Here is a 25,953-nt window from a genome sequence, read left to right as displayed (position 1 = left end):
TCGATTATTGGTATAATGAAGTTACAATCATTATTAATTATCAAAAGTTATTCAAATTATTTTTTTGAATCGACATTACTAACTGTCTGGTTCCAAATCTAATGATCAACAATAATTGTGATTTACCCAAGATAAGTGGTCTTCCTGCATATATTTTTTTTTTTTTCTTTTTTTCGGCACTAAAAGGTAATCATTGGTTAACCTTGGCAAAAAAAAAAAAAAAAAGCCCCTACACCTTGGACATACAAACCACTTCCAGGATCAATTTGGAGAATTCATTGATTTGGTGATTGTTTTGAGCTCCAGATATTTTCTATTCTTTCCTTCTTCTTTTTTTCTTTTTGATATAGAATCGATCTTTGAGGTGACTAAAGATGATCTAAATTTTTTCATGATAAAAAATCCTCTACCTATATTTTTATAATTGTCAAAGTCATTGATGAGGTCCATGCCATCACTGCATTAAGTTATTCAGTTCCTTATGCTTCATCCATCACATCAAATAGACTAGGTATATAATGGACGGTAATGATCTTGGTAAAACAAAATGAACGGTGATGGGATCTGCGCTGTCGGTTGGGGTGTAATGGTCACTACTTCACATCTAAGCTCTATTCCAACAAACCTCTACCCCACCAAAGTTTAAAGTAAATAAATAAATAATAATATTATAACTTACATTTTGAGAAAAACTAGAAATGCTTTGTCGCCTCTTATCGCCACCACAGTTTGAAAAATTCTCATTTTTTAATGTATAAAGGGTGCCCTTAGCATTGAAAAAGTAATTTTGGCACCTTGAAATTCGGCTGGAAAATGCAATTTGGGAGCCAAAAACTCTTACCATGGCCTGAAAATCAATTTGTACCAGTAATTATGAAATTTGAATTATTGGTTTTTTGGGTAATTCAATAGGAAAGACAAGCCTCACCCCATTTTTTCAAATAGTTTAGGAGTTAGTTTTTTAAAGGTGTTAGCCGAGTGGTGTCAAGGGATGTGGGGGAGTTACCACCACCACCTTAGCTTTTTCCAATTTTGAAGCTTTAAATGTAGTAAATATCAAAATACACTATTTTAAGTTTTAAGGTTCATTTTTTAATCGATAATGGTCAAGGTCAAGATGATCGATTTGATGCTTTTTAGCATCAAAACGACAACTTTCGGTGAGATTTCATCCTTGGGTTTTCACTACATTAACTCAATGCATGGGTTCCCCTCGATGATAGTTTTTAAGTATAAATTCCTCTAAAGAAAAAATATTTTATTTTTTTGAAAAGGTACTCAAAGGAAAAATATTTCTTCTATGTCAATTGTCTATTATTACTATTCTAGGGCATGTCAATGGTCTATGTCACTTACTTGTGTCTACTACTTGCTCCTTCATCTGAAAAAATAATGCAGATCTTGTCATTAAAGAGTCATCAAACAGTACAAAGTCGGAAAGTGTAGTACCCTTTGAAAGAATGGTCAGATTTGAGTTTATGATGCGGTAGCAAAGAGATCTCAACCATTAGGCCGGATTGCACATCATGAAGTGATACGCACTGCATTCCACCCATCTGACATGTATCCATTGCAACTTGGCCAAGTCACGCATATCTTGCCATTGTTTTATCTTTTTATTTATTTCTTTTGTCCATGTTCCATTTTCTACAATCAAATAGATAGATAGATAGATAGATAAATACAGAAAATAGGTAGACAGATAAATATATAGAGAGAGGAGCAACAATTTATAGCTGAAATTTGACTCTGAACTCGGGGTCGGACTCAATCAATTTTGAGTTATTGGGTGCTTTCAATTTTTGTGTCAAAATAGTTGGCAGACCGGGTCGAGGTTCGGACAAATTCAAATTTGTTGGGCGGGGATGAGCAGGGAGAAATGACCAAAATACCCTTCTATCAAAATGACCAAAATGCCCTTAAATATTCGGAACGCATGCCACATGTTTGGTACCATTTCCCGTGCCGATATGTTATCTCTTACCACTATGATATCCACGTTAGTGAGAGAGGGAAATGTCAGTGAGGCCAGAAGAGTGTTTGATCAAATGCCTCAAAGAGATGTGGTCTCATGGAATGCTATGCTGACGGGCTATGCGCAACTAGGCCATGCCCATGAAGCCATATCCTTGTTCACACACATGAGAGCCTGGGGCCCGAAAGGAGACGGCTTCTCTTTCACCGCTATTATAAGCGCATGTGCCGACTTGGGTAGCTTGAACTACGGTAAAAAGCTTCATGGTCTAGTAGTCTCTTTCGGGTTCCAGTCGAGCTTGCCAGTGTGCAATTCTCTCATATACATGTATGGAAAATGCCATGAGCCTTCAAGCTCTTTCGATGTATTTAATGGCATGGGGGTCCGCAATGAGCTTTCATGGTGCTCTGTGCTTTGTTCATATGTGAAATCTTCGTTGCTTCAAATTGCGCATAAAATTTTTGTTGACATGCCAAATAGAGGAACATTTGCTTGGAATGTCATGATTTCGGGCTATGCTCGAGTAGGAGAATTTAACACATGCTTAAGGTTGTTCAAAGAGATGGAAATGGTTGGTGGCTCACCCGATTTTGTCACTATTGTGAGCCTGGTGAGTGGCTGTGTAGATACACTTACCGGTCATGCCATCCATGCTCATGCAATTAAGAGTGGTTTAGACTTGGAAGTTGAAGTACGCAACTCGATCTTGAGCTTTTATGCAAAATTGGGTTCGCTAGATGAGGCTATGAACCTCTTCTCGCTGATCAATGTCCGGACCCAGGTCTCATGGAATGCAATCATAACTGCTCATATGAGGCACGCATCTGTACAAGAAGCTCTTGCCTTGTTTGAGTGTGCTCCCACTCGAAACACCATATCATGGACCATAATGATCGCAGGGTGTGCTAGGAATGAGCATAGTGGTCAAGCGTTGAGCCTCTTTGTTCGCATGCATGATAGCGGCATCCAACTGGACCATTTCACCCTCGGAGCCGCACTCCATGCATGCTCCAATTTGGCGCTCCTTAGGAAAGGTAAGCTCATACATGGGTGCGTAATCCATTTAGGCTTTCACTCCTACACCTACACGGGCAATGCACTGCTGAACATGTATGCAAAATGTGGTGACATAAAAGGGTCTCACAAGGTGTTTGAAGCCATTTTTTGCAAGGATGAGGTCTCTTGGAATGCCATGATATTTGGTTTTGGACATCATGGGTTGGCTCAAGAGGCCTTTATGGTGTTTGGGGAGATGTTAAGGGGAGGGTGGAAGCCGGACAAAGTGACATTCATCGGCTTATTGACTGCATGCAGCCACACAGGATTGGTCGAGCAAGGAAAGAAGTACTATGAGCTGATGAGTGCCAATTTTGGCATTGAACCTCAGCAAGAGCACGCAGCTTGCATGATAGACATGCTAGGGAGACATGGGAGTATAGAGGAGGCAAAAGCCTTTGCTCAACCAAGGATGGAGAGAGAAGCATATAACACATGTGAAGCCTTGCTAGGAGCTTGTGCAAAGCATGTGGATATTGGACTAGGTGAGAGAGTCGCAAAGGAGTTGATAAGCATAGAACCAGGATATGACATGGGGTATGTATTACTAGCCAATATGTATTGTGAGAGTGGGAATTGGGAGGGGGGAGAGAAGTTGAGGCATGTAATGAGAGAGAGGGGGTTGAGGAAGGTGCCTGGGTGTAGTTGGATTGAGGTGAAGGCCCAAGTTGAAGTATTTATGGCAGGGGATTTTTCACATCCTCAAATTGAGGAGATTTACAGGACTGTGGACTTGCTAGTGATTCAAATGAGGAATGCAAGGATCTGGGCCTCTCATGTTTCACAGGAGCATTTATAACCCTCTCCCCCAGGAGCATAATGTGCAGTTACTTTCTTGGATTAAAGAGGTACTCAGAAATATATTTTTCGACCTGAAAGTTTGTGATCCACTTTAGAATCACCAGATGAATAGCACCAAAAACAAAGAAGAAGAACAAGCACACATGTAGGGCGAATGGATTTTTTTTTTTTTTTAAATTGGTCACTAGGTTAAGGAGATTACATCCCAAAATTTTGGGTCCCAAGATAAGGTTTTACTCGAGGAAGGGAATGGACGATAAGCTCATGAGAGCATATAACTTTTGGATTTGTAGAAATTGAAATTCGTTGATTTAAATTGGACATATTTATCACGCACGCATGTTTGTGCACGTGCATGAGTTCGGTCATGTATGTTTGTGTTTGTATTTGCTTACATGCTTTTAAAGTCAGAGAAGAATTTGTTGAGTTAATCAACTGATGCGTCCACTTGGTTTTCAAGGATTTGGGACCTGAACCACGTCCCAAATCACTATAAACTCATTTCCACCTTAGATCCATGATTTTGGAGGTCCAAAAAACAGTGGAAATCTTATAATCTATGAAGAATTAAAATGAACATGGAATAAAAAAATTACAAAAGGCTATTCTTAGGGCTCAAACTCCTTTTTTGTTTCCCTGATATTCATGGTCCTGGTGGTCTAGATGATCGATATGGTGTCCTTACCAAGGACAAGCAGTCTCTTGTGGTTCCTCCCCAATTGATGCTGCATTATTCAACAGGAATCAAAGTCTTGCCTTCTTGACACGATGATAGCTGTTCATTCAAAGTTCTACGAAGATTGGGTATCAACTGTAATTTTACATATTTCCTAAGATGGAAGCATAGACTTGCATCACCACTCTCACGACTAATGACTTATCAACCCGGTCATCCACCAGGTGAGCTAATCCATATTTGTCAATGGGTGGCCATCATCCTGATCCATGAGATCCAACCAATTTATATTCCAAGCAAATCAAATGCTACCGCCACAAAAATGTGGCATTAAGTGTATAGCCCATTAAGCCAGGCCAAAAATTGTCACCGAAGTTATGTGTGTTTCAACACTGTCCAAACTGGAGAGTATATGCACTAACCCCATGGACAATCAGAGTATATCCACAGGAACCCTGCTTATTACATTTCCCATCTTGTTCAGTTTGTCTCCTAATACGATAGTTCTTCTAGTTCCCTTGTCATGTTGCCACTTGCTAAATTCATGTATTTGAAAACAGTATGAAATACACCAGCACTAGCATTGGTCATGAAATTAAAAGGTGTCTCTTTTTCTCCAGTGCAGATGGTAATCATTAAAATATTATCATATTCGATTATCGAGTATTTTATTTGATATTTGCTTGAACCCAGTTTTGTTGGCCGACTTGCGAGCAAAATTGTCACTCTAATTATTAAGATAGGTGATTGTGTCCATTGATTATGACTGGAAAACACGTTAACATGGTCATGAAAAGGGACTTGTCTATTCATGCATTCTGCAACACTTCGCATTTGATTACTTTTTGTCATGGAGCTGTCATTGTTGGAATTTGGCATCTAAGCACGAGATATCCATCTCATAATGACAGCAACAAAAACTTCTGATTCCTTGAGATTGTGTTTGAGTCCTATACCACTGATATGCGTGCATGGCTAACATATGCAACTTGCCCAAAACACTAAGGATCTCATAGCAGTGAAAGTTGTCTTTTGCCTATTTCTGATGCAATCCATTCTAAAATGCTAGGTCCAAGTATTGCTCCTAAAGAAATCACTCTTTATCATGTTACTTGAATTGAGAATCTTCATGATAAATTACATGGTTTTGCTTTATGACAATGCAGCCCTACGATCTAATATACTTGGCACATTTAAGAAACCTAGCGAAATGTTGATTACTCTAAATACTAAAGGTAATCATTTGGCTTCCAGTGGTGAATTACACTCTTAGTAATCACAAATTTTCTTAAACCACCTCATCATCAGCATCATCACTTTAGCATTTTAATTGGGGTTGGCTACATTACACCTGGTTCTCCATTGTGCTCTATTAAAAGTCATATCTTCAGTGAGACCGTAAATCTCCATTCTTAAATCACCTATGATAATCAAATTAAGAGGCCTCACTTGGAGGGTTTCTCAACTTTATCATTGCTATAGCAGCTCTGATCCAAACAAATCGGATCTTTATACTCTATCTTGTTGGATCATTTCCTATATCCTGCTAACATCCCATTTTGATGCCTGGAAAAAGCCAAAGAATGGGCATATCCATCGAAACCAGTGGCTTTAAGAATATTTTTTCTCTACAAGGCGTTGCGAATGATTCCTTAAAATACAATTATAATTTGAGAAGATGTCTAAAATGCATTCACAGTAGTATTGACTTTAAATGCATTCGAGTTAACTATACATGCACAAGCACACCTCACATAACAGATACAATCTTTCTTTGTTGGTACCGCTGATCAAAAATGATTTACATGTACGGTCGAATCTCATCATATACAATATTAATCCTGTTTATGCCGCATAGAAAAAGTAAGTCAAAATTCTACCAAATGTTTATGAATGCTTTGATACTCTGTCCTTGGCCAAAGAATCTGTATCTCCATTTGTCTCTCTATTGGTATGAACAAACAACACACAAATAATATATATTGTCAACTAGAAACCACAGAACTGAAGCCATGCATTTGTTTACAATGTCGAATAATTAAAAACATGCATGGATAATCCATTATTTCAGCAGTAGCAAAACAACCTCGAATTAAATGACAAACAATTTTCATATATTTCACCCTTTAAGGAAACATACCGCTTGATCCAATGACAATGCTAATATTCTTTAAGTGATGCTGACAACCAAATGGCTTCAACAGGAGCTGCATGCATGGATCTTATTTTGCTTTGGTTAAGGACTTGTGAACATGATCTTTGTTCCTGCTATTAGTATTTCAGAACGAAGAAAAATAAAATGCCCTTTGGATGATTTTTCTAGCATTTGCTATCCCAACCAAATGGGCCTTGGCCTCGGCAGTTATGTCAATACCAGTGTTGCATAACTCAATAGCCCAACTCGAGAGTTACTTTGGCTTGTAGACTACCAGTCTAGAGCCAAGCACATAGAAACCGCTGAATCTGGACCGTTTCCAATATTTTGTTGTTTTTCTCATTTGGATTCAGATGGGTCTTTGACAAACTCAGATCTGACTCGGGCTCGGGAACCTGTGGAATCCCGACCTGAGTCCTTGTGTTTTTAACACTGGCCAATACAGTGTATGAAAACAGTGTGATTCTGGAACACATTGTTGTTTGTGCTAACATGAAGGAACCAAATGAGCAGAAGTTAATGTGTTCGTGAAACCCAGCACACTAAAAACTTGCCAACTCAATGCTCATGTCACCTTATTTCGCTATTAAACTGATCTTACACAACCATCCAGGTCACAGAATTTGACAATATTCAGGAGAGAGAGAGAGAGGGGAGAGGGGGCAATAAACTCGAAAATTAATGGGTAACTTACAATTACAGTTAATGGTTGGATCAGGGGAAATAATCGAGGGTAATGGTGGAAAAAAAAAAATCAAGGGTGATGAATTGGAATTTATTATTAATCCTAATTTAACACTTTGCCCATAACTTGGATTTAATTTTGAAAGACCTATAAAAAGCATACATGATACGGAACTGGAATAGTCTCAAATAGGTAAATGTTAAATGGTAAATAGTTAAATTTTTATAGTTATTTTGGTAAATTTCTATGTTGAAATGCAGCCCCCTTCATTATTGATTCACATTAATCTCGGACAGCTCATCATCATCATCATAGTTTTTTTTCAATTAATTGGGATCGACTACATGAATCCTGGTCCGCCGTTCTGCTCTATTAAGGATCATATCTTCTGTAGGCCATAAGTCCTCATGTATTTTTTGCACTACTTCCACTTTAATTAACCTACACCGCCTAATAGTGGGTCTTCGCCACCTAATGAGTTATAATATGTGTGACATCCTAAATTAATCACGGGTAATTCCGGGGTGCTTGCATTGGAATAAGAACCTCATTGTAGATTTTTCATACATGGTAAAGGAAATTTGATTAAATAGTGATATATTGGAATATTGCAAATTCATAAAGTATTGAATAATTGCAAATTAACATAACATTCTTATGGCTCTTTTGATAAATTTCCTTAGGATAAATCACCAGGAATCATTTAAAAGATAAGGGAAAAAAAAAAAACTATGCGAATAAAGAACAAAGTCGCACACCATGAGCTCACGAGCGAAAATAAATGTAAATTTTGGATCAGTAAAAGATGATGAAAGAGAACACGAACTCTATATCAAGCTTTTACCCACAAAAAGAAAGAAAAAATCTACATTAAGCTCAAACTATATAACCCAGCGATTTTGGATCCGGATTGCCGATTCATATAGGAATTGGCGGGGACCGAACCAATTATAGGATGGTATGGCTCCTGGCATAATTCCCTTAATATATATAGTTTATCTAATATATTTTTAGGTCATCTCTAGATCTCCACCCAATAAACCCCTTATTTTAATTTTTATTTATTTTTAATATTTTCTGGATCACTAATTTGAACCGATCCGGATTATTATCAATATACGCAAGCACTCTTGTATAAAAAAACAGTATTGATTATTTTAAAAATCCGTTGAACCATTGCAAAAGTTGTTCTTGACATGTTGTATAGAGAGCAAATGTGGGGTCAGTCCCACATTGAACGATAGGAATAAAATAGTATTTAGAGTCTTTAGACTAAAGAAGGAACAATTTCAACAGTTACAGAGGTTCATTTTTTGAATCCAAAAGTTAGATAATGAACTTTTGTGACTGTTTTCAATCAAACTTCATGACTTATAGTGATTCTTCAACAGTGACTCGCATTCAATAGTGATGCACTAAACTCTCAATTACACTCGGAGCGTATACAATTCGAATCCCTCATTCAATATGCAGTATTTTCTTCCTCCAAAGAAAGGCAGCTCTAGTGCACTATAGATTTTATTGTTTTTGTGTATTTGAATAAGTGAGACAATATTTTGATCTTCTATTTCCTTGCATCTAGAGGAAAATTTTACGGAAAAAACTTATAAACACATTGATTCTAATCAGTACAGAGTAAATATTATCTTGCGGTAAGGATCTCGGACGAGCTGGAAGCAGTGGATGACCAGTTTCCATGAGTAAGTGATCTAGATAATTAAAATATTTCCAATAAGTTTTGTGAAGTTTCTTTAGTTTCCTTTTTTACTGGCAGACTTACTGATACAAGTATTCCTTTTGTTTAGTCTTCATCTCTTGGTAGTTGGAAAGTGGTTGATATATAAAGGATTCTTGGAAGGTATGTGAGTTTCAACTGAGATTATAATCGTTCCTACTAAAGTTTGATACCGTAATCTTTCTTGTCTTTGATCTAGTTGTTTAAAAATTACCGAGTCCCGAGTCTGATCAGGAATAGGTGGCGGGCCATTCTAATTCGAGGAACTCCATAATCGCCCAAATTCTCCTTTCTTTTCCAATTTATTTTTAAAATGTAGCTCAATTCCACTCATGAATTGCTTGAGTCGAAGCAGACGGATCGGAATTCGGCCCCTGATGATTCAGGACAGATTCCGATTTTTCAATCGCTGATTTGATCCTTCACTCTCTTGTTTATTCTTTATATCTCTCCTCTCCATCTCTAATGTCATTTTACTCGACGCCATGTTCGCAGGAAATTTCTAACATATCAGATCTTTGTAAATGTAATTGTATATCAATGTATTCTACATATATTTCAAGAAGTTTTATTTTACCAAAAGTTTCAATATTGCAGTTGGTTAAGAATAACTTATTATTTTACTATTAGCACTAAAAAAAAGAGTCTTTTTAGGGTTTTATCTATTTGCTGCATTTTTTACTTTGGCGACATTCAAATCTAGCTTGAATTTCGAAACTGATTACTGAGGGCACGTGTACTATACTCCAGCTGGAGCATAGTTCATATTTACTCCCTAGGTCGAAAGAGAACCACCTAAGAATCATTAGGGAATTATTATCGAAAAGGCACAATTTGAAATGTGAGTTTTCTAGCACTTAGATCTCACTTTTTAAAAATTGCACGGTCTCTACCCAATTTTGACACTTTATTTTTTTCTAGTTCGTACATGGAGCAATTTGGATTTCTTTTTTTATTAAGGTTAATCTATGAGTTGAAGAGGTTCTATCCCCAAATTTTAAGGTTCTATAATGGATTCCAAGTAGGGTTTACCCGGATGAGTAAATGGACAGTATACTCACAACATAATAATATATTCTGGCTTAGATTTGTCCATCTTTCATGTTAGTTAAGTTTGTCCTACTTGTTTTGATTAGTGAAACAAAAACTCGGGGCTCAACTCTGGACTCACCAAAGTCAGGTCATCTCAGCCCCCAGGTGAGGCTAGAAACAAAACTTTGAGAACCATACAGGGTCTATAATTCGCCTTGGAACTTACCTTGAGTCTTCCAATTGCCTTCAGACCAATTCTGAGTCTTCAATTTTCAAAAGTAGTTATTATTGGGGATTGTATACCATGGGACAATTTATTTTGATACAAGGAGTTTACAATTACTTACAATCATTCGATGTGAAATATGATAGCTTGGGTATATCCCAAAATTCAAAAAAATTGCTTTTGAAGTTTGAGCTTAGTCAATATAATAAATACAATCATCAAACTTCACATCCAATGGGCAAGATTAATTGTGACTACCTTGTAGATGACAAGGCACTATGCAGCCTTTGCTCTAGTAGGTTATAGCATACTCCTCTCTCATTCATATTTGAAAAAGTATTTGGTGCTCTTGAACCCAGATATCCGATGAAAAAAATGAGTTTTAAGTGCTCAATCCTAGATAAAGTAGGAGCTTTGCCATGATCCCTCAGTTTTTGGGGTTAGGAATTTGTGACTACTATCAAGGAAAAAGGAAAGAGTGTAGTTTTTATTAGGTTGCGACTTTTAAACAATCCAATCCAAGTAAAGTGCACCTCCAAATTTTATCAAATGATGTAATTTTGGTGTAAAAAATTATGAAGATAGCTTTATAATCCAACTTCATTTTCTAATAATGAATTTTTAAAATCCATGAATGATTCAAATCAAGTAAATCTATGAATATATGAAAATCTTGAAAATAGATGGTCAAGATACATTATTTTTGGGACTTTAAATCTTTTTTTTTTTCCCATATTCATATATATTGATGTCAAGATAATCAATTATATGATTTTCCAACATCAAAACAACATTTTCCAATTAAGTTTTTGAGTTGCACCTTAATTTTACATTTTAAGGTTTTTTTTAAAAAATTTGGGTAAGTTGGTGGGGAAGAAGGCCCCTACCCATTTTTTATTAATAGAAGATAAAAGAAAATTACAACATACTATTTCACAACCCTACAGTAGTTGCGCAAAAACTATAGCCTTTCTTGCACTTATATCGACCACCATATTAGCCTCGCAGTAGATATGACAAATAGATCATGAATGGTTTGCAGGTCTGAAATTGCAATTAGGGGCTATGGTATGGAGCACCCATGGGGATTTGCAGTTGCCACGTATAACCTGCACTAGTAATGAGGAATCACTTTCAATCTGTAGTGGGAAACAATCAATCTCTATAACTAGATCGAAGCCCACTTCCAGACCATGAAAATTTGCATCTAGATCAACATTTTAAGGTTGCAACCTCATATAAATTTTTTCCAAAATAAAAACGGTCCCAAGTTCCCAAGCCTCGACAATTGAGGATTCATTCATCATTTGGCTGAGTCAACTTGGGCAGAGCCACATGATAGAAGAGAGTTCTCTAATATTGGAAAAACTTTCCAATTGATCATCTGGACCTCAAAATGTAAGAGTATGAAGGAAAAAAAGAATTATAAGTCCAAAAAAATTATCATCTTATAATAAGTTGTTGACCATATATTTTCAACATTTTAAGTTGCTTATAGATCCGCTCAATGTGTACCATTTTGAAATTTTAAATTTTATAACTGGAGAAAAAAATAGACAATCAAGCTGTCACACCCCAAGAATTTACAATACTATTATTCCTAAGATGTGACAGACAAAACATATATGCATCTATTGATAGGACAAATTTACAGTGGCGAGGTCTTACAAAGTAAATAAAGAAAGCTAGCACAACAACGGTATCTTCCAAGGTTGATCTTGACTAGCACTCAAAATGAATCCGCAGTTATCCCGAAAAAATGTTTACCATAGTTTGATGAGTTTGGCTACTCAGTAAGTGATCATCATAATCCTAAAATAATCATGATTGAAAGATATCAATATTTTCCAAAATGAGATCTATTAACAGAAATGCATCAACAGTTTCACTTTCAATAAATGCATAATTAAGTATAATCCGAGTAATTGAAATGCTTATAACACTTTTAACGACAGTGCATAATTCAAAGGATTTCACAAAATACCCTACTGGCGTCCCAAGTAGGTCACCTATATACCCCATCAGCGTCCCGATGGGTCCACTTAATCCCTATCGGCGTCCCAGATAGGTCCACTTGATCCCTGGAGGTCCACTTATACCTCATCGGCGTACCGGATGAGTCCACTTAATCCCTACCGGCGTCCCAGATAGGTTCACTTATACCTCACCGGCGAACCGGATGAGTCCACTTGCATACTTAAATTATTTCTAAATCTCTTTAAACATTCGAAAGCAGCAATATCATGTACTCAACATATCACTGAAATCATTAATATGAATTTCACTTAAACCATTATTAACAGTCACTCTCTATAACATTTAAAAAATAACCAATCAAATATTTTGGGCTCAAATTTAGAAAGGTAGCAGTTTGTAAAGGCATTCTAGCGTAATTGCCAATTTAATATGTATAGAAAAAATCTTATAGAAATTCAAGAATACAGAATTATCACAATTTATGGGATATCAATCCACAAATAAACATTTCACGACAATACTATAATCAATTTAAAAAATGTCAATTTTTAAATAATAAGGCAGTCATTTGCACATGAATTTTACAATGTCTAAATATTCAAAACAGTAGAAAGAAATATCACAATTTTACTAAAAGCAGAAATATCACATTTATTTCTAACAATAGACAAGAAAAATAAATAAATTTATTTTTCTAATTTATAGCATTCAAAATTTATAACATAGATAAAATATCACAATTTTTATTAAAAAAATTATATTTCAAGATAATGAGGTCACGTGCGCATAAAATTTATCGCGCCTAAAATTCATGATAATAAGCAAAAATAATTATTTCATTTTATTTTTAAAAAGAATGGATTATTTTTCTAGACAATACACACAAAACTTATAAAATAAAGATCCTAGACTGAAATATCACTATTTATTAAAAACATACTATTTTTCAGGAAGACGATGTCACTTACAAAACTTATAAAATAAAGATCCTGGACGGAAATATCACTATTTATTAAAAACAGACTATTTTTCAGGAAGACGATGTCACTTACACACAAAACTTATAAAATAAAGATCCTGGACGGAAATATCACTATTTATTAAAAACATACTATTTTTCAGGAAGACGATGTCACTTACTTATAATCACTCACGAAATTGATGCTTTTTGTGTATGTTGGTTGGGGCACTAAAAGGCCGCCCGTTTACAGTAGATCTTATGGAATCAGTATGCACAAAAGCTCAGTGATAAAAGTTTCAGTTAAAAAGACGCATTTCATGGTTATACCATAGGAAGGTTGCACATTTAATTTACTTACACGTCATAGTGGATTGTCAAGGGCCAACACGTAGGATAAACTACAAGCCACGTTATAAGATAATAAAAGCTTAAGTCAAAAGCTTTTGAAAATAGTGATGGTCCCTAAGGACCATCATGCTCATATAGACCATCACTTATTAAAAGTTTATTTTCCCTTTTTTTTTTTTTTTTGAAAGTTTAGGATTGTTACACAAGCCATTCTAATATTTCCGACACCAAAGCTACATCTCTTACCAAAGGAAAAAGTTTATATAAGGCATTAACGATATATTGTATGAGTAAGGTGCACTTAAAAAACTCATTAGAGAAGGTTGTTGCTATGTTGGAAAACCCTCAAGATTCATAGAAATAAACAAAAGAAAGAAGAAAAGGGGGATTTCTAGTTCTATAAATAGTTATTCTTATAACACATTATCAGGACGGTCAATTTTTAAGATTTGCAATTGCTTATAGATTTGCTTGATCATCACTATTTGGGGGAAACAATAGATTTTCATATCATCGCAAGGCTTAGCGGCACCAAAAGTGCATTTTTTATATAGTTTTGAGGTACACTTTATTTCTATAGTATAAGGAGTGCACCTCATATAAACCTCCCTAAAAAAAGAATTGAAGGAAAATTGTTTGGTGCAGCCAAGCCCGCACATATTACTATGCGGGCCCGAGATTTACACCTTCTGCCAAAACAAAGTCCCCTAAGTAATAGTCCTCCAAATAAAAAGTAAAATCAACTGTTCAAATATTTTATTCGAAAAATATCATTTATAGTTTTTAAAACGTATTTATGTTTACAGAGTAATAATCTCTATGTTTAAGATTATATATTCTCTAAAATTTAAGATCAAATTTTATTTAAAAAAAAAAATATTAAAGGGCTCGCATTTCTACATGTGAGTATGTGGCTCGGGTCCATAATTGAAAGGCACATTGTCTAGCTACATTGTATGTTCACTGTTTGGTAGAAAGAATTTTGAAAATCCAATTACCTTTTATTTTCCAAGTTAGCAGCCTATTCCCAAATTTGAAAATCCAACTAAAATTCCTTGTTCCAAACGCACCATAACCAAAAACAAGTCAAAGCATTTACCATCATTGTGATCACTATTAATGCTACTATTTATAGTGATATTTCATCCCAAAATGCCAATTTGTTTAGTAAAACATTAAACTCCAAATTAAAACTTCGGACATAAGAGAGAGCGATAAGCACAGGTGGACACAATTCACCCTTCACTAAAAGTAAGGGCAAAACCATAATTACTACCGACTACATGGGCAAAGCCACGTGGCTATGATTACCGAGAGTGCACCGGACCGGACAGGACCGCATTGGTCAGTACAATGGTTGATTAATGCGTTGCTATATTGGTTTTATAACTAAAATAAAGTAAAATGATTTTTAAAGTGGTAAAAATTAGTGTTTGATCAATTTTAACAAGTCAAATTAGCTATTTTTGATCGAAATGTTGGGCATATATTTTATGTTCCTTTTTGTCGGGGTCTTTTTGATGTTAACATTTCGACCAAATCTTATATGTTACATGTAAAAAGGAGCATAAACGGCCAAACTTACTTGGTTGTCATTTATTTATGGGAAAGTTTATATAAGGTTGCAACATTAAAATGTAGAATCATATATGGATCTCAAAAATCTATCGGAAATGTTGTTTTAGTGTTGAAAAAACATTCTAATTGATCATCTCGATATTGAGATGCATTAATATGAAAAAAAAGGTTCTTGAATCCCGAAAATAGTACATCTTGCAGCACATTCTCTAGACCGTCAATTTTCAAGATTTTCATATATATATATAGATCTACTTGATTTTAACCATTTTTTAAATTTAAAATTTTCTAATTAGGTATGAAAATAGATTTTAAGATAATACTAAGTATTTTTTATAACAAAATTACATGTTATAGTAAAATTTTAAGGTGCGCCTTAACTAGATTGTTTAAGGTTGCAACCTTATAAAAACTGCACCCTTTATTTATTATATCACTATAAAATAAGTAAGTATTACTTTTTATTATTATTAGCAATGAGCGAAAATTCGGCCACCTTGCTGCCTAGGCGGCATGGCTGACAAACTGCCTAGGCGCCCTGGCCAACAAACCGTCTAGGCGCCCTGGCCGACAAACTGCCTAGGCAGTGCGGTCTTGGTGGGCATTGACTGAGGTGGGCACCTAGGTTTGGCCACCTAGTGCCATCCTTAAAAAAAAGAGAAAAAAAATAATTCGACCCAAACAAATATAAATCCTAATATTGCCCTTCTTTCTCTCTCTCTCTCTCTCTCTCTCTCGGGTCCATGTGCTCCCTTTATATATGAGAAGAAGAGGACGAAGATGGACTCCAAGTGTTCGACGCGTGGCCTCCCCCCTCTCTCTCCCACACACACATGCACACACAGAGATACATATGGACCCATATGCTCTCTCTTTACATGTAAGAAGCACAAAAAGAAGAAAATGACCTCCAAGTGTTCGATGCGAGGTTCATCCCACTCATTGTCTTAAAAGTGTTTAAGATATATCTTTCTCACAAATACAGATCCAAAAGGAAAAAAAAAAAAAAAAGGATTACATTAAGAGTTTCTTGCGGGACCTATGAGCACACGTATCTGCGTATGCAAATACACACATTCACAAAACACCCACAACAAAACAACGTATGGCCCCTACCCAACCCTCTTCCCTTGGGGCTACCCGGCATCGAGGCGCCTGGCTAGGCGGCCTCGAGCCCTGGCCTCTTCGGTGACGGCATCCGCCAATGTTTGTACACATTTGTCATTTTAAAAAGGGTATATTTGAAATTTCACTAAAAGACAAAAGTATTTATATTAATTAAATATTTATAATTTTACTTCATAATTATCCTTGAAATATCAACAATATCATTTTTAATAACAAAAATATCCTTACTCATTTGAAGAACATTGGATAATTAAAGAGGCAACTACAATAATTTTAATAGGTCACACTCATTTCTAAATGCACTCTACAATATTTTATAGGGAGTTAAAAAATGAAAGACCATTTTTCTTATTTTTCTAAAATCTAGTTCACCTAATGTGACTAATTGAGAAAAATTTTGACTCATCCAAATCTCATACTAGCTGATGGCCAGTCCAATTAACTGTTTACAAAACCGGGCGAGTCAACCAAATGGGGACCAGCCATTGGCCCATGGCAGGATTTCGAGACCATTTGTGCAGTCGAACACTGTGTTTGTCAATGGTTCCCAAAATTTCAATGGACACACCTCTGACAGCCAGTGGGCTTGGGCTTGCTCTGCCCAAGCCCAATCCCAGCCTAAATCCCTCTTGTGTCAGCCCATCCGGGTAGAAGGGTGTGACCTGAACCAAGTAGGGCTAGACCGGTCGGGTTGCGATGACGGCCTAAAAGACTCAAAGAAAACACGCGACCATGCCTATTGCTAGCTCCCTAGATTCAAACATTTTCGTCATTTTAATGTAACTCAGAGGGTATACCGAGCTATTTTAATAAATAATCAAGGGCATTTCAGTCAATGATCGGCATAAATATCGAACCCAAAGGTTTAACTAACGAGAATTGAAATAATTAGGGGTGATTCACTTTTTTTGGGGGGGCGCCTTTTCTCTCTTTTGGTTCCCGCTGAGTGGTTTCTTCATTCCAGACGAGGGTTTCGCATGAAGCCCTTCTCAGACGACACACTCCCGCTCACTTTCTCTCTCTAGAACATGCACACAATGGAGTGCCTTTTCTCTCTCTATATCTACCTCTACCTCTAGTTGCTCTGCAAGCACACAAGTAAGTGCCAAATCAAACCCATTTCCTGTTTCTCTCTCTAGGACAATTGTTGTGTTTTATGCTTTCCGAGTGTTCTTTCGTGGTTTGATGAGTACTCTAGGATTAAGGTTTTTGGGGGAGTTCTGATAATTTGAAAAGTGACGAGTGTTTTTTTTTTTTTTAGTTTGTGTTGGTTTTTGGAATGTTGAGGTCTTAGTATTTTGATTTGGCTGGGTTCTGATTTTTTAGTTTGTTATTTTTTTTCTGTGGGTGTGGTTTTTAAGCTGCAGGGAAATGCATTGGTGTAATTTCCGTGGTAATGCCCTGTTTGATTTACTCTTCTCGTATTTCGTAAGATTTTGTTTTGTTGTGCTCTCTCTCTATCTACTCCTCGCTCTCTCTCTCCCCTTTTCCTTCTCTCTCATTGTCTTTACGTCTTTCTTTTATTTCCTTATTCCTGGTAAATGAAACTAGGGTTTATTGTTATTTTGGGGGTGTTTTCATTTTCATTGTTTTGCAAAGTGGATTATGGTTGATGAGAAACTCTCATGAAATCAACTACTTGCTTAAGTACTAATTCCTCTTTGACATCTGGAAGTAGTTTTGATCCGCTGCATTTTTGAAGTTGGCGGTTTTAATAATGGCCTTTTCAACTTTTACTGTTGCAATTTTTAAAATTTAGGGTTTAGTTGGGCGGGGGGGGGGGGGTGGGGGGGAGTTGATTATTATTGTTTTTGTTTTTTTTTAAGAATAAAACAGGCATTCCATTATGTTTACTACCATGAGCAATTAGCGTCTTTTTTTTTGTTACATTTACATAGACCTTCTGTATCTATATTATAATTTTCAAGTGAACTTAGACCCTTTTCTCAGGTGAACTTAACTCCGCTCCAAAGTTTTTTAAAAATTAATTTTGTTAGATGGTTACAGAATCTTGATTCATTTATTGGATGCTTTAGGGTTATGATTTCCTAAGCTGGCGTGGTTAAATTGGTGGATATATGGTTTACTTTAGGACTTTCAATTTTCTTCCTTCCTGAATGACAAGAAAAGGTTTTGAGTATTTCAAGTATCAGAAATCTGTTTCAAACAATTGTGCATATTCTACACTAGTATTCAGCTTTTATATTTTATTGTTTATAGTAATATAGTTAATAGTAGTAGCAGTTCTAGTAATAATAACAGTAATAATGATGATGGTGATGATGATGATCATCATCATTATTGTTATTATTTGCTTGCGCTGTCGTGACTATCTTCTACTGCGTGAGGTTTAATTTTGAACATTGCCCTTGGTCGTTCCTTGCTTGGCCTTGATATGGTTTTCATTGTTGTACTTTAGGAGTTATTTATGATACTGGAATTTCAACATGTAGCCGGGTCTTAGTTAACTGGAAGTTGCATGTTTAATCAAAATTTTGGTTTTTATTTGATCCTCAGAAGAGTGCAGGAGCTTATTCAACCAGGAGATTCTTAATGTGGGAAAAATTGGTTGTATTGAAGACATTTATGTCAATTTTTAATGGCAAGGACAATTTTGAATGTATTTAACGTTTTATTCCCTTTCAGGAGGTTCGGGTTGTTCAGTTTTTGAAGTATATTCTTTCTGAATTTTCTGTTAAAATTCCTAATTGAAATTTTTCATTCAAGGGAAATGCTGATTTATCATGAGCTTGGTTGTCGTGGAGCTAGTCTATTTCTTGCTTTACTACACTATAATTTATCTATATTATTTGATGGAATTATCTCGTGCACTCCATTGAAGTTCACTAAAAATGGATTGCACATAAGTCATCAAAAGAATCAGATGCACTATAAAGTTTGTAAACTAATAATGGATTCAGAAGGTGGTTTTCAGGAATACGGGCTGTAGATTGATTAGTTTCTTTTAAACTTCATTTGATCCTTTTAGCTAATTGGGGTGGTTATCTGCTTATGTGCGAATTCTATGCTTTTCTTTTTGACTTTTGTCTAGAAGATCGTATATTTTCACAAATATTGGCCTTTCTTCTCTTTGAAACTTTATGGGTTGAATAATAGTGCATGCGATGTATCTTGTAGATCTGTTAACGATTTGGTCACATTTGTTTGCTGTATGGCAGGGGTTATCATCAATTATCTTTTTGAGGACTTCTTTTCACCCACAAATTGACATAAGGTTTTGGGTGTTTTGTAAGCAGTGAAGACGTTGTCAGACGGCATCAGTTGAACAAAAATAAGTTAAAGATAGTCGAGGAGGTCCTATGATATGGAACTAGTTAGATGGGTAGTGGAGCATAGTGGGTTTATACTTTTTTTGCCCGGTTTTGCCAGAGCCATTTAAATATTGTAGCAGGTCCACTTCAGGAGAAAAGAAAGGTTATCTATTTTCATTTTAGTTATCAAGAAAGAGGTGTCTTCATATGTCTGGTGTGCTGTATGAGGGAGGTTCTAATGGTTAGTGGTTGAATTGGAAGAGAGAGGATGGAGTGCAATAAGGAAGAGGCCCTTAGGGCCAAGGGAATTGCTGAGAAAAAGATGGAGAAAAAGGATTTTGTGGGTGCCAAGAAGATAATTCTCAAGGCACAGCAGCTCTGCTCTGACCTTGAGAATCTCCCTCAGATGCTAAGCGTCTGTGAAGTCCATTGCTCTGCTGAAGTAAAGGTAGGGGGTTCTGAGATTGACTGGTATGGTATTCTCCAAGTTGAGCACACAGCTGATGATAACCTCATTAAGAAACAGTATCGAAAGCTCGCTCTTCTTCTTCACCCTGATAAGAACAAGTTTTCGGGAGCTGAATCAGCTTTTAAGCTGATAGGTGAGGCCATGAGGGTGCTCTCTGACAGGGGGAAGCGATCCCTACACGATATGAAGATAAGAGCTTATATGTCAAACCCTAAACCTGCCCCTCGCAGGCAGCCTCAGGCTCCTGCTAGGGCATCTAATGCAAGGAAACAAAGTGGTGTACAGAACAATTTTGTACCGAATCACACTGGACCACAGTTCTCAGGTTTAACCAGGCCGCCCCAGCCTAATGCTCCAGCTAACGTTACAGGTACCTTCTGGACTCTGTGCCCCCATTGTAGGGTGAGGTACCAATATTACTCGAATATCATGAATAGGCCCATCCGTTGCCAAAGTTGCTTTAAGACTTTTATTGCTTATAACATAGGCATGCAAGGTGGCGCACCGGCAGCTAACCTAGGGCATGCTTGGAACCAGGCCTCGGTTCCTTCTAATGAGAGACCCCAGCCCTTTGTTCCATCTGGGGTGTTCTCTGCTAAAGGGATGGCGGGTCAAGCAGGTGCTCCCCCCGAAAATATCGCCCCATTTGGTACCTCTAGTTTTTTTCAGGGAACAACATCTGGGTCGATGAAACAAGCAGAAGCGGGGAGTGCATCAGGGAAAGAACCAGAAGTAGGGCCTAAGCAAGAAGAAGTGAATAAGCAAGCTCAACATGAAAAACCCAATGCTGCAACTGCTAAGAGCAGAAGAAGGTCAAGGTTGGTTGTTGAATCTAGTGAAAGTGACGCTGACAGTACCGACTCTGAAGAGGTTGCGGAGGGTTTGCCAGCCGATGGTTTTGTGGGGGTGAATGGGCAGAATCCGAGAAGGTCTTCTAGGAATAGGCAGCATGTAAGTTACAATGAAGATGAGAGTGATGATGATTTTATGAAACACTCACATTCCAAAAAGGCAAGGGTAGATGCTAAATCTAGTGGAGATATGGATGGCCAGAGCAATGCGAAGTTTTCTTCAAAGAAGAAGGAAACCGAGGAACCTGCAAGGACCTCTACCCCTTCGGAAGCTAAGAGAGATGCAAAGAAGAATGGTAGTGTAGTTAAAGAAGAAATTGAACAGAATGGAAAGGAAGAAATGGAGGCTAGTGATGAAGTGGAGGAAAATTCAAAAGATAGGAGCAATTGTAGTGAGCCTTCTGATGGGGTGGATAATGAGAGTGATGGGCAAGTGGCCCCTGAGACCCTTGAATACCAGGAACCGGAATTCCATGACTTTGATGAAGAAAGGAAGGAGGAGCACTTCAAACCTGAGCAGGTCTGGGCTATTTATGATAACCATGATGGAATGCCTCGTTATTATGCTCGGATAATCAAAGTTTTCTCTTTGCCGTTCAAGCTGCGTATTTTGTGGTTCGAGCCTTCACCTACTCGCAATGAGGAGATTGAGTGGGCGGAGGAGGAATTGCCTGTTGCTTGTGGGGGCTTTAAGTCTGGGGCATATGATTTCTCTGAAGACCGCCTCATGTTTTCTCACCTGGTCTCATTCAGGAAAGTCTCTCGGTCATTGAGGATATACCCTTTGAAAGGAGATGTTTGGGCCCTGTTCAAGGACTGGGACATTAATTGGAAATCAGATCCAGATAAGCATAAGAAACACAAATATGAGGTAGTGGAGGTGACAAGTGATTTTGTGGAGAGTACAGGTGCAACAGTGGTTTATCTGGTTCAAGTTAATGGCTTCCGAACCTTGTTCCATAGGTTGGCTAAGAAGGGTAAGGAAGTCACTTTTCAAATAACAAGGGATCAGATGTTTAGATTCTCACATCAGGTGCCAGCGTATCGTATGAGAGGGGATGAGAGGGATGGTATACCACAGGGATCTATGGAGCTTGACCCTGCTTCTCTACCTTCGGATGTAAAGGATCTGGTCTTGCCTGAAACTCCAGTAAAGAAGGTGGGTAGTAACCATACAGGTTCCTCTCCAAGAAATGCCTCAGGAAAAGAAAAAATGGTGGGAGGACCTGAGAGCCCCTTGACCCCAAGGAGAAGTGCTAGATTTGGCCCTTCTCCAAGTGTTATAATTCAAGATACCCCAGACGTGGAAAGCAAGGAACAAGTTTGGAATGGGATAAATGGGACCTCAAACAAGAAGCCCATGGAGACGATTCCTAGTAAATGCACAGTGAAAGATGAATCCAAGGATGATGGTGTCTCTCTTTTTCGTAGACCGTCCACATCTGTGCCCCCCGATGCCGATGTCATGGAATATCCAGATCCAGAGTTCCATGACTTTGATAGCCGTAAAACACCAGAGTTTCTCAAGCCCGAACAGATTTGGGCCTTATATGATGAAAGGGATGGCCTGCCTCGGTTCTATGCCCGAATAAATAAAGTAAAGCATGCTGACGAACTCAGAGTGAAGGTGACTTGGCTTGAGCCTTTCCCATCTAACGACAAGGAGGCACGATGGTTGAATCACAAATTGCCTATCGTTTGTGGAAAATTTAGGATGGGTAAAACTGACACTCTAAGTGGGATGTCTCCATTCTCACATCAGGTAATATTCAAGCCAACTGGCGATAGGTCGTCATATCAAATATACCCCCAAAAAGGAGAGATTTGGGCGTTATATAAGAATTGGAGCATTGGTTGGACACAATTAGAGTATAAGCATTATGAGTGTGAGGCAGTTGAGCTGCTAAATGATTTCTCTGCTGAGTTGGGTGCCAAGGTCATGTTCTTGGATAAGGTGTCAGGGTTCCGTACTGTGTATAAGCCTCGGAAGAATGGTGCAGTGGAGGCAGTTTTGCCATTGCCACGAGAGGCATTGTTGAGATTCTCTCACCAAATCCCGGCTTTTAGGCTTAGTTTTGAAAAACATGGCACGGCAAAAGGCTCTTGGGAGCTTGATCCTGCCGCATTAAAGCCGGAGGATTTTTGTGAACGATCCACCAAAAGACGTGGGGATGTGAAGCACCGCTCTTGCCGTACCAAATTGACTGGAGGGTCTAATGGGGCGAAGGAAAGTTAGAAGCTCATTCCTGTCTGCAAGTTTCATGCAGTTTTTCCTGTAAAACAAACTTCAACCCATCAGATTGATAACTTTCTTGTATTTTCCCTTTTTTGATCCGCAAATCCTTATACATTAGAAATGACTTGTTTTCAGTTAACCCCCCTTTTGCTCTTCTCATTGTTATGAATTATGAAAAGTTCTGATTTTGTTCATGGTCCATCCGTTGTCCTTTTGGAGCCCTGTGCATTTTTTTTCTAACCAACCTGGTTTCAATGCTTGTATTTTGGAGGAGCAGTCTTGGTTGTTTGCTGGCTATTCCAGCAACCCAAACAAAACCCACCCCCTCCCTTGCCTCCCCAAAAAAAAAAAAAAAAAAAAAAAAAAGTTGTTTGCAAGTGGATTGGGCCATTGATTGTGGGTTGATTTTATGAATTTATGCCTTTGACCTTATATTGAAGGTCCAACCTTTTATAATTCATCTCTTTTATTTTTCTGAACATTCTGCTTTTTAAAACATTGTTGTGGGCAAGGTAGTTTAACATTTTGCTTATGTCCTTGTTGCAAAATTGCATGGCTCTCTGACTTCAAGAATTGCAATGAGCCTCTTGGCCCTTTTTTTTGACATCTTGTTTTTTATGCATAATTTGTGTTCTCAATAATCTCTTCAGTGTTTTTGTAGGATATATTTTGGCACAATATGCAATGACCCTTGTTCCTGTTTAGTGCACTTATTTTGTGTGTTTCTGTTTGTGTGTATGAGAGAGAGAGAGAGAGTCCAAAATACTCGCTATTGATAAAGAGGTTTGATAAAGGCAGGGTCCCAATCCCCATTATGGCATTATTTGTATTAACTTTTCTAATGAGCTATGAGCGAAGTAGTTTATTACCTGGGATGTCTATTTTCTACTCAGAAACCCAATTGCTTCTTTGAAACAAAATAGGCCAAAATATAAATGCTTGTAATCTGAAAGTTTTTTGAGACATTCTTGTCATTGCGCTGTTTAAGTTGCTTTGTGTCATCTCATGATTTCTGCATCTTTGATTAAGCTTGACTTTGGGGCTTTCTGGAAATAGATGAGGGTCTTAATATCTTTTATTATAGAGGTGGATAGGTTTGTTTTGGAATTGAGAGTATTGCTTGGTGATTATTGTTGAAAAATTTGTAATCATGGCATGTTTTATTCGGGGTTTTCTTTCCCTAAGTTTGTGTTATCAATATTTGGACCACGAGTGTTGGGAGCTGAGTAACGGTTCAATACTTAAGTTCTTTGTTCTTTGATATATTGGTGACATGATAATCTGGATGTTGAGTTTGTGCATCATTTGTGTTTGGAACCCTTGATGTTGAGTTGCAGTTTAACCACCCTAAGCACCAAACCAAGAACCCTGCTCCTGATTTCTCTACTTTTCTTCTGCTTTCCCAAATAATGAGACCGAGTGAAAAGCTTGAAATAACGATCCGATATCATGCAGTTAGGCTCAAGACCAATTATTTTATTCCCACAATGTGTGGAGAATTGACATTGAAGACTACCCATGCAAAAGGGGAAAAAGATGAAAAATATTTAGAGCTCTGTTTGCTGCATTAGATCTCACATTGTCAAAATCGTTGGTTGTTTCCTTGTGGGATACAAATCATTTGTTCAGATGGACTGGCTTTATATGGTGAGTTATTGATCAACACCTAGCCTGAAAAGAACTAGGAAAGAGAGAGTTAGTGATCAAGACTGGACAAAGAAACTTCGACTGCTGATGGATGTGGGAAGTTGATGTGTAGTAGTTGAGCAAGGTAAGGAAGGGCTGGTGTCGCTATTTTTTTTTTCTTTTTATGTTTTTGGGCATGAAGTTGGAGTTTTGGTAGAGGATGGTCGTACTTTTTTTTTTAATTGTTAACCATTGGTTTTTTCATTCTATAATTTCTATTGACTACGGAAAATGAACTCTAAAAGAAGTCTCTAGGTAACTACTTTCCTTACACTCATGTTGGAGAGAATTATCAACTGGTAAGGGTACCCTCTGTTATGAATGATTTTATTCTCTTAGGGTGTGTTTGATTGGTGGAAGAGGTGGCTGCTAAAGCCGCCTCTTCTACTTTGATGGGGTAACATGGAAGCTGTGGCTTCCAAATAACAATGTGAATTTACACTTCGCATGGCTTCCAAAACAGCGTAGCATTTCTAGTTTAAGAAACACTGGAAGTGCTACAGTATTGGAAGCCGCATCACACATGTCCTAACTGTTGCTGTTAATGAAAACTCTCTTAGTAAATGAGGTATATTGAATCCTTTGCTAGTTCCCTGTGTTTCTTTTTTATTTTTTGTTTTGGGTGGGTAAGCTGGTAACTTAAACCTTTGATGTTAGTGTTGTGGCCCTTTTGCCCTAACAACTAAGCCTAGTGGCCAAGCCTTAAAGCACTCCCCCATCTATTCTGTGTGGCTAGTGCACTTGGATTTAATTGTGTATTTAAGAACTAACCTTAGTTTTGTTCTGTGCCTCAGAGATGGTCGAAGCTTGCATAAGTGAGGATGTGGAACCACGGTGGGTCTTCCCTGGACAATTGGATCACAAAGCACATGCTTGTTGAGTGCTGAAGAGGGCATGTGTGCTTCTCTCTCAAAGTTAAGGTACTTTGACCATCAACTACATCGTTAGTTTTTCCAATTAAATGATGTTTTGTCTTTTGTTGTTTGTCATTTCTTGAAATTGTTTATTTGATTATATTAGGTCAAGTGAGTACTGCCTAGCATTGATGAACTAGGCGAGGTTGCCCAATTAATATAATTCTTGAACCTCACAAAAGAGCTTGGCTT

The 25,953-nt window shown here is 37.4% G+C and overlaps 2 protein-coding genes across 2 annotated transcripts; both read left to right on the top strand.

Moving 5' to 3' along the window:
* The first annotated feature begins 1,624 nt into the window (after positions 1 to 1,624).
* LOC18445185 (Tetratricopeptide repeat (TPR)-like superfamily protein) lies at positions 1,625 to 4,259 on the top strand. The gene has a single exon (XM_006855326.4). It carries the CDS (start codon positions 1,905 to 1,907, stop codon positions 3,828 to 3,830), a length of 1,926 nt encoding a protein of 641 aa, XP_006855388.3. The 5' UTR covers positions 1,625 to 1,904; the 3' UTR covers positions 3,831 to 4,259.
* Positions 4,260 to 17,295: 13,036 nt separating this feature from the next.
* LOC18445183 (uncharacterized) lies at positions 17,296 to 23,360 on the top strand. The gene is made up of 2 exons (XM_006855324.4): positions 17,296 to 17,431; positions 19,513 to 23,360. Exon 2 carries the CDS (start codon positions 19,874 to 19,876, stop codon positions 23,159 to 23,161), a length of 3,288 nt encoding a protein of 1,095 aa, XP_006855386.2. The 5' UTR covers positions 17,296 to 17,431; positions 19,513 to 19,873; the 3' UTR covers positions 23,162 to 23,360.
* Positions 23,361 to 25,953: the final 2,593 nt, after the last annotated feature.

Source organism: Amborella trichopoda, chromosome 2 (assembly GCF_054954075.1).
Source record: "Amborella trichopoda isolate Santa Cruz 75 chromosome 2, AtrichopodaSantaCruz75HAP2 v2.0, whole genome shotgun sequence".
NCBI lineage: Eukaryota > Viridiplantae > Streptophyta > Magnoliopsida > Amborellales > Amborellaceae > Amborella > Amborella trichopoda.
Note: the sequence above shows the minus strand (reverse complement) of the source record. Positions and strands in the feature narration are given on the sequence as shown.

Excerpts from the sequence above, each read along its gene's own strand:
- LOC18445183 (XM_006855324.4), top strand. The coding sequence starts at position 19,874 with ATGGAGTGCAATAAGGAAGAGGCCCTTAGGGCCAAGGGAATTGCTGAG.
- LOC18445185 (XM_006855326.4), top strand. The coding sequence starts at position 1,905 with ATGACCAAAATGCCCTTAAATATTCGGAACGCATGCCACATGTTTGGT.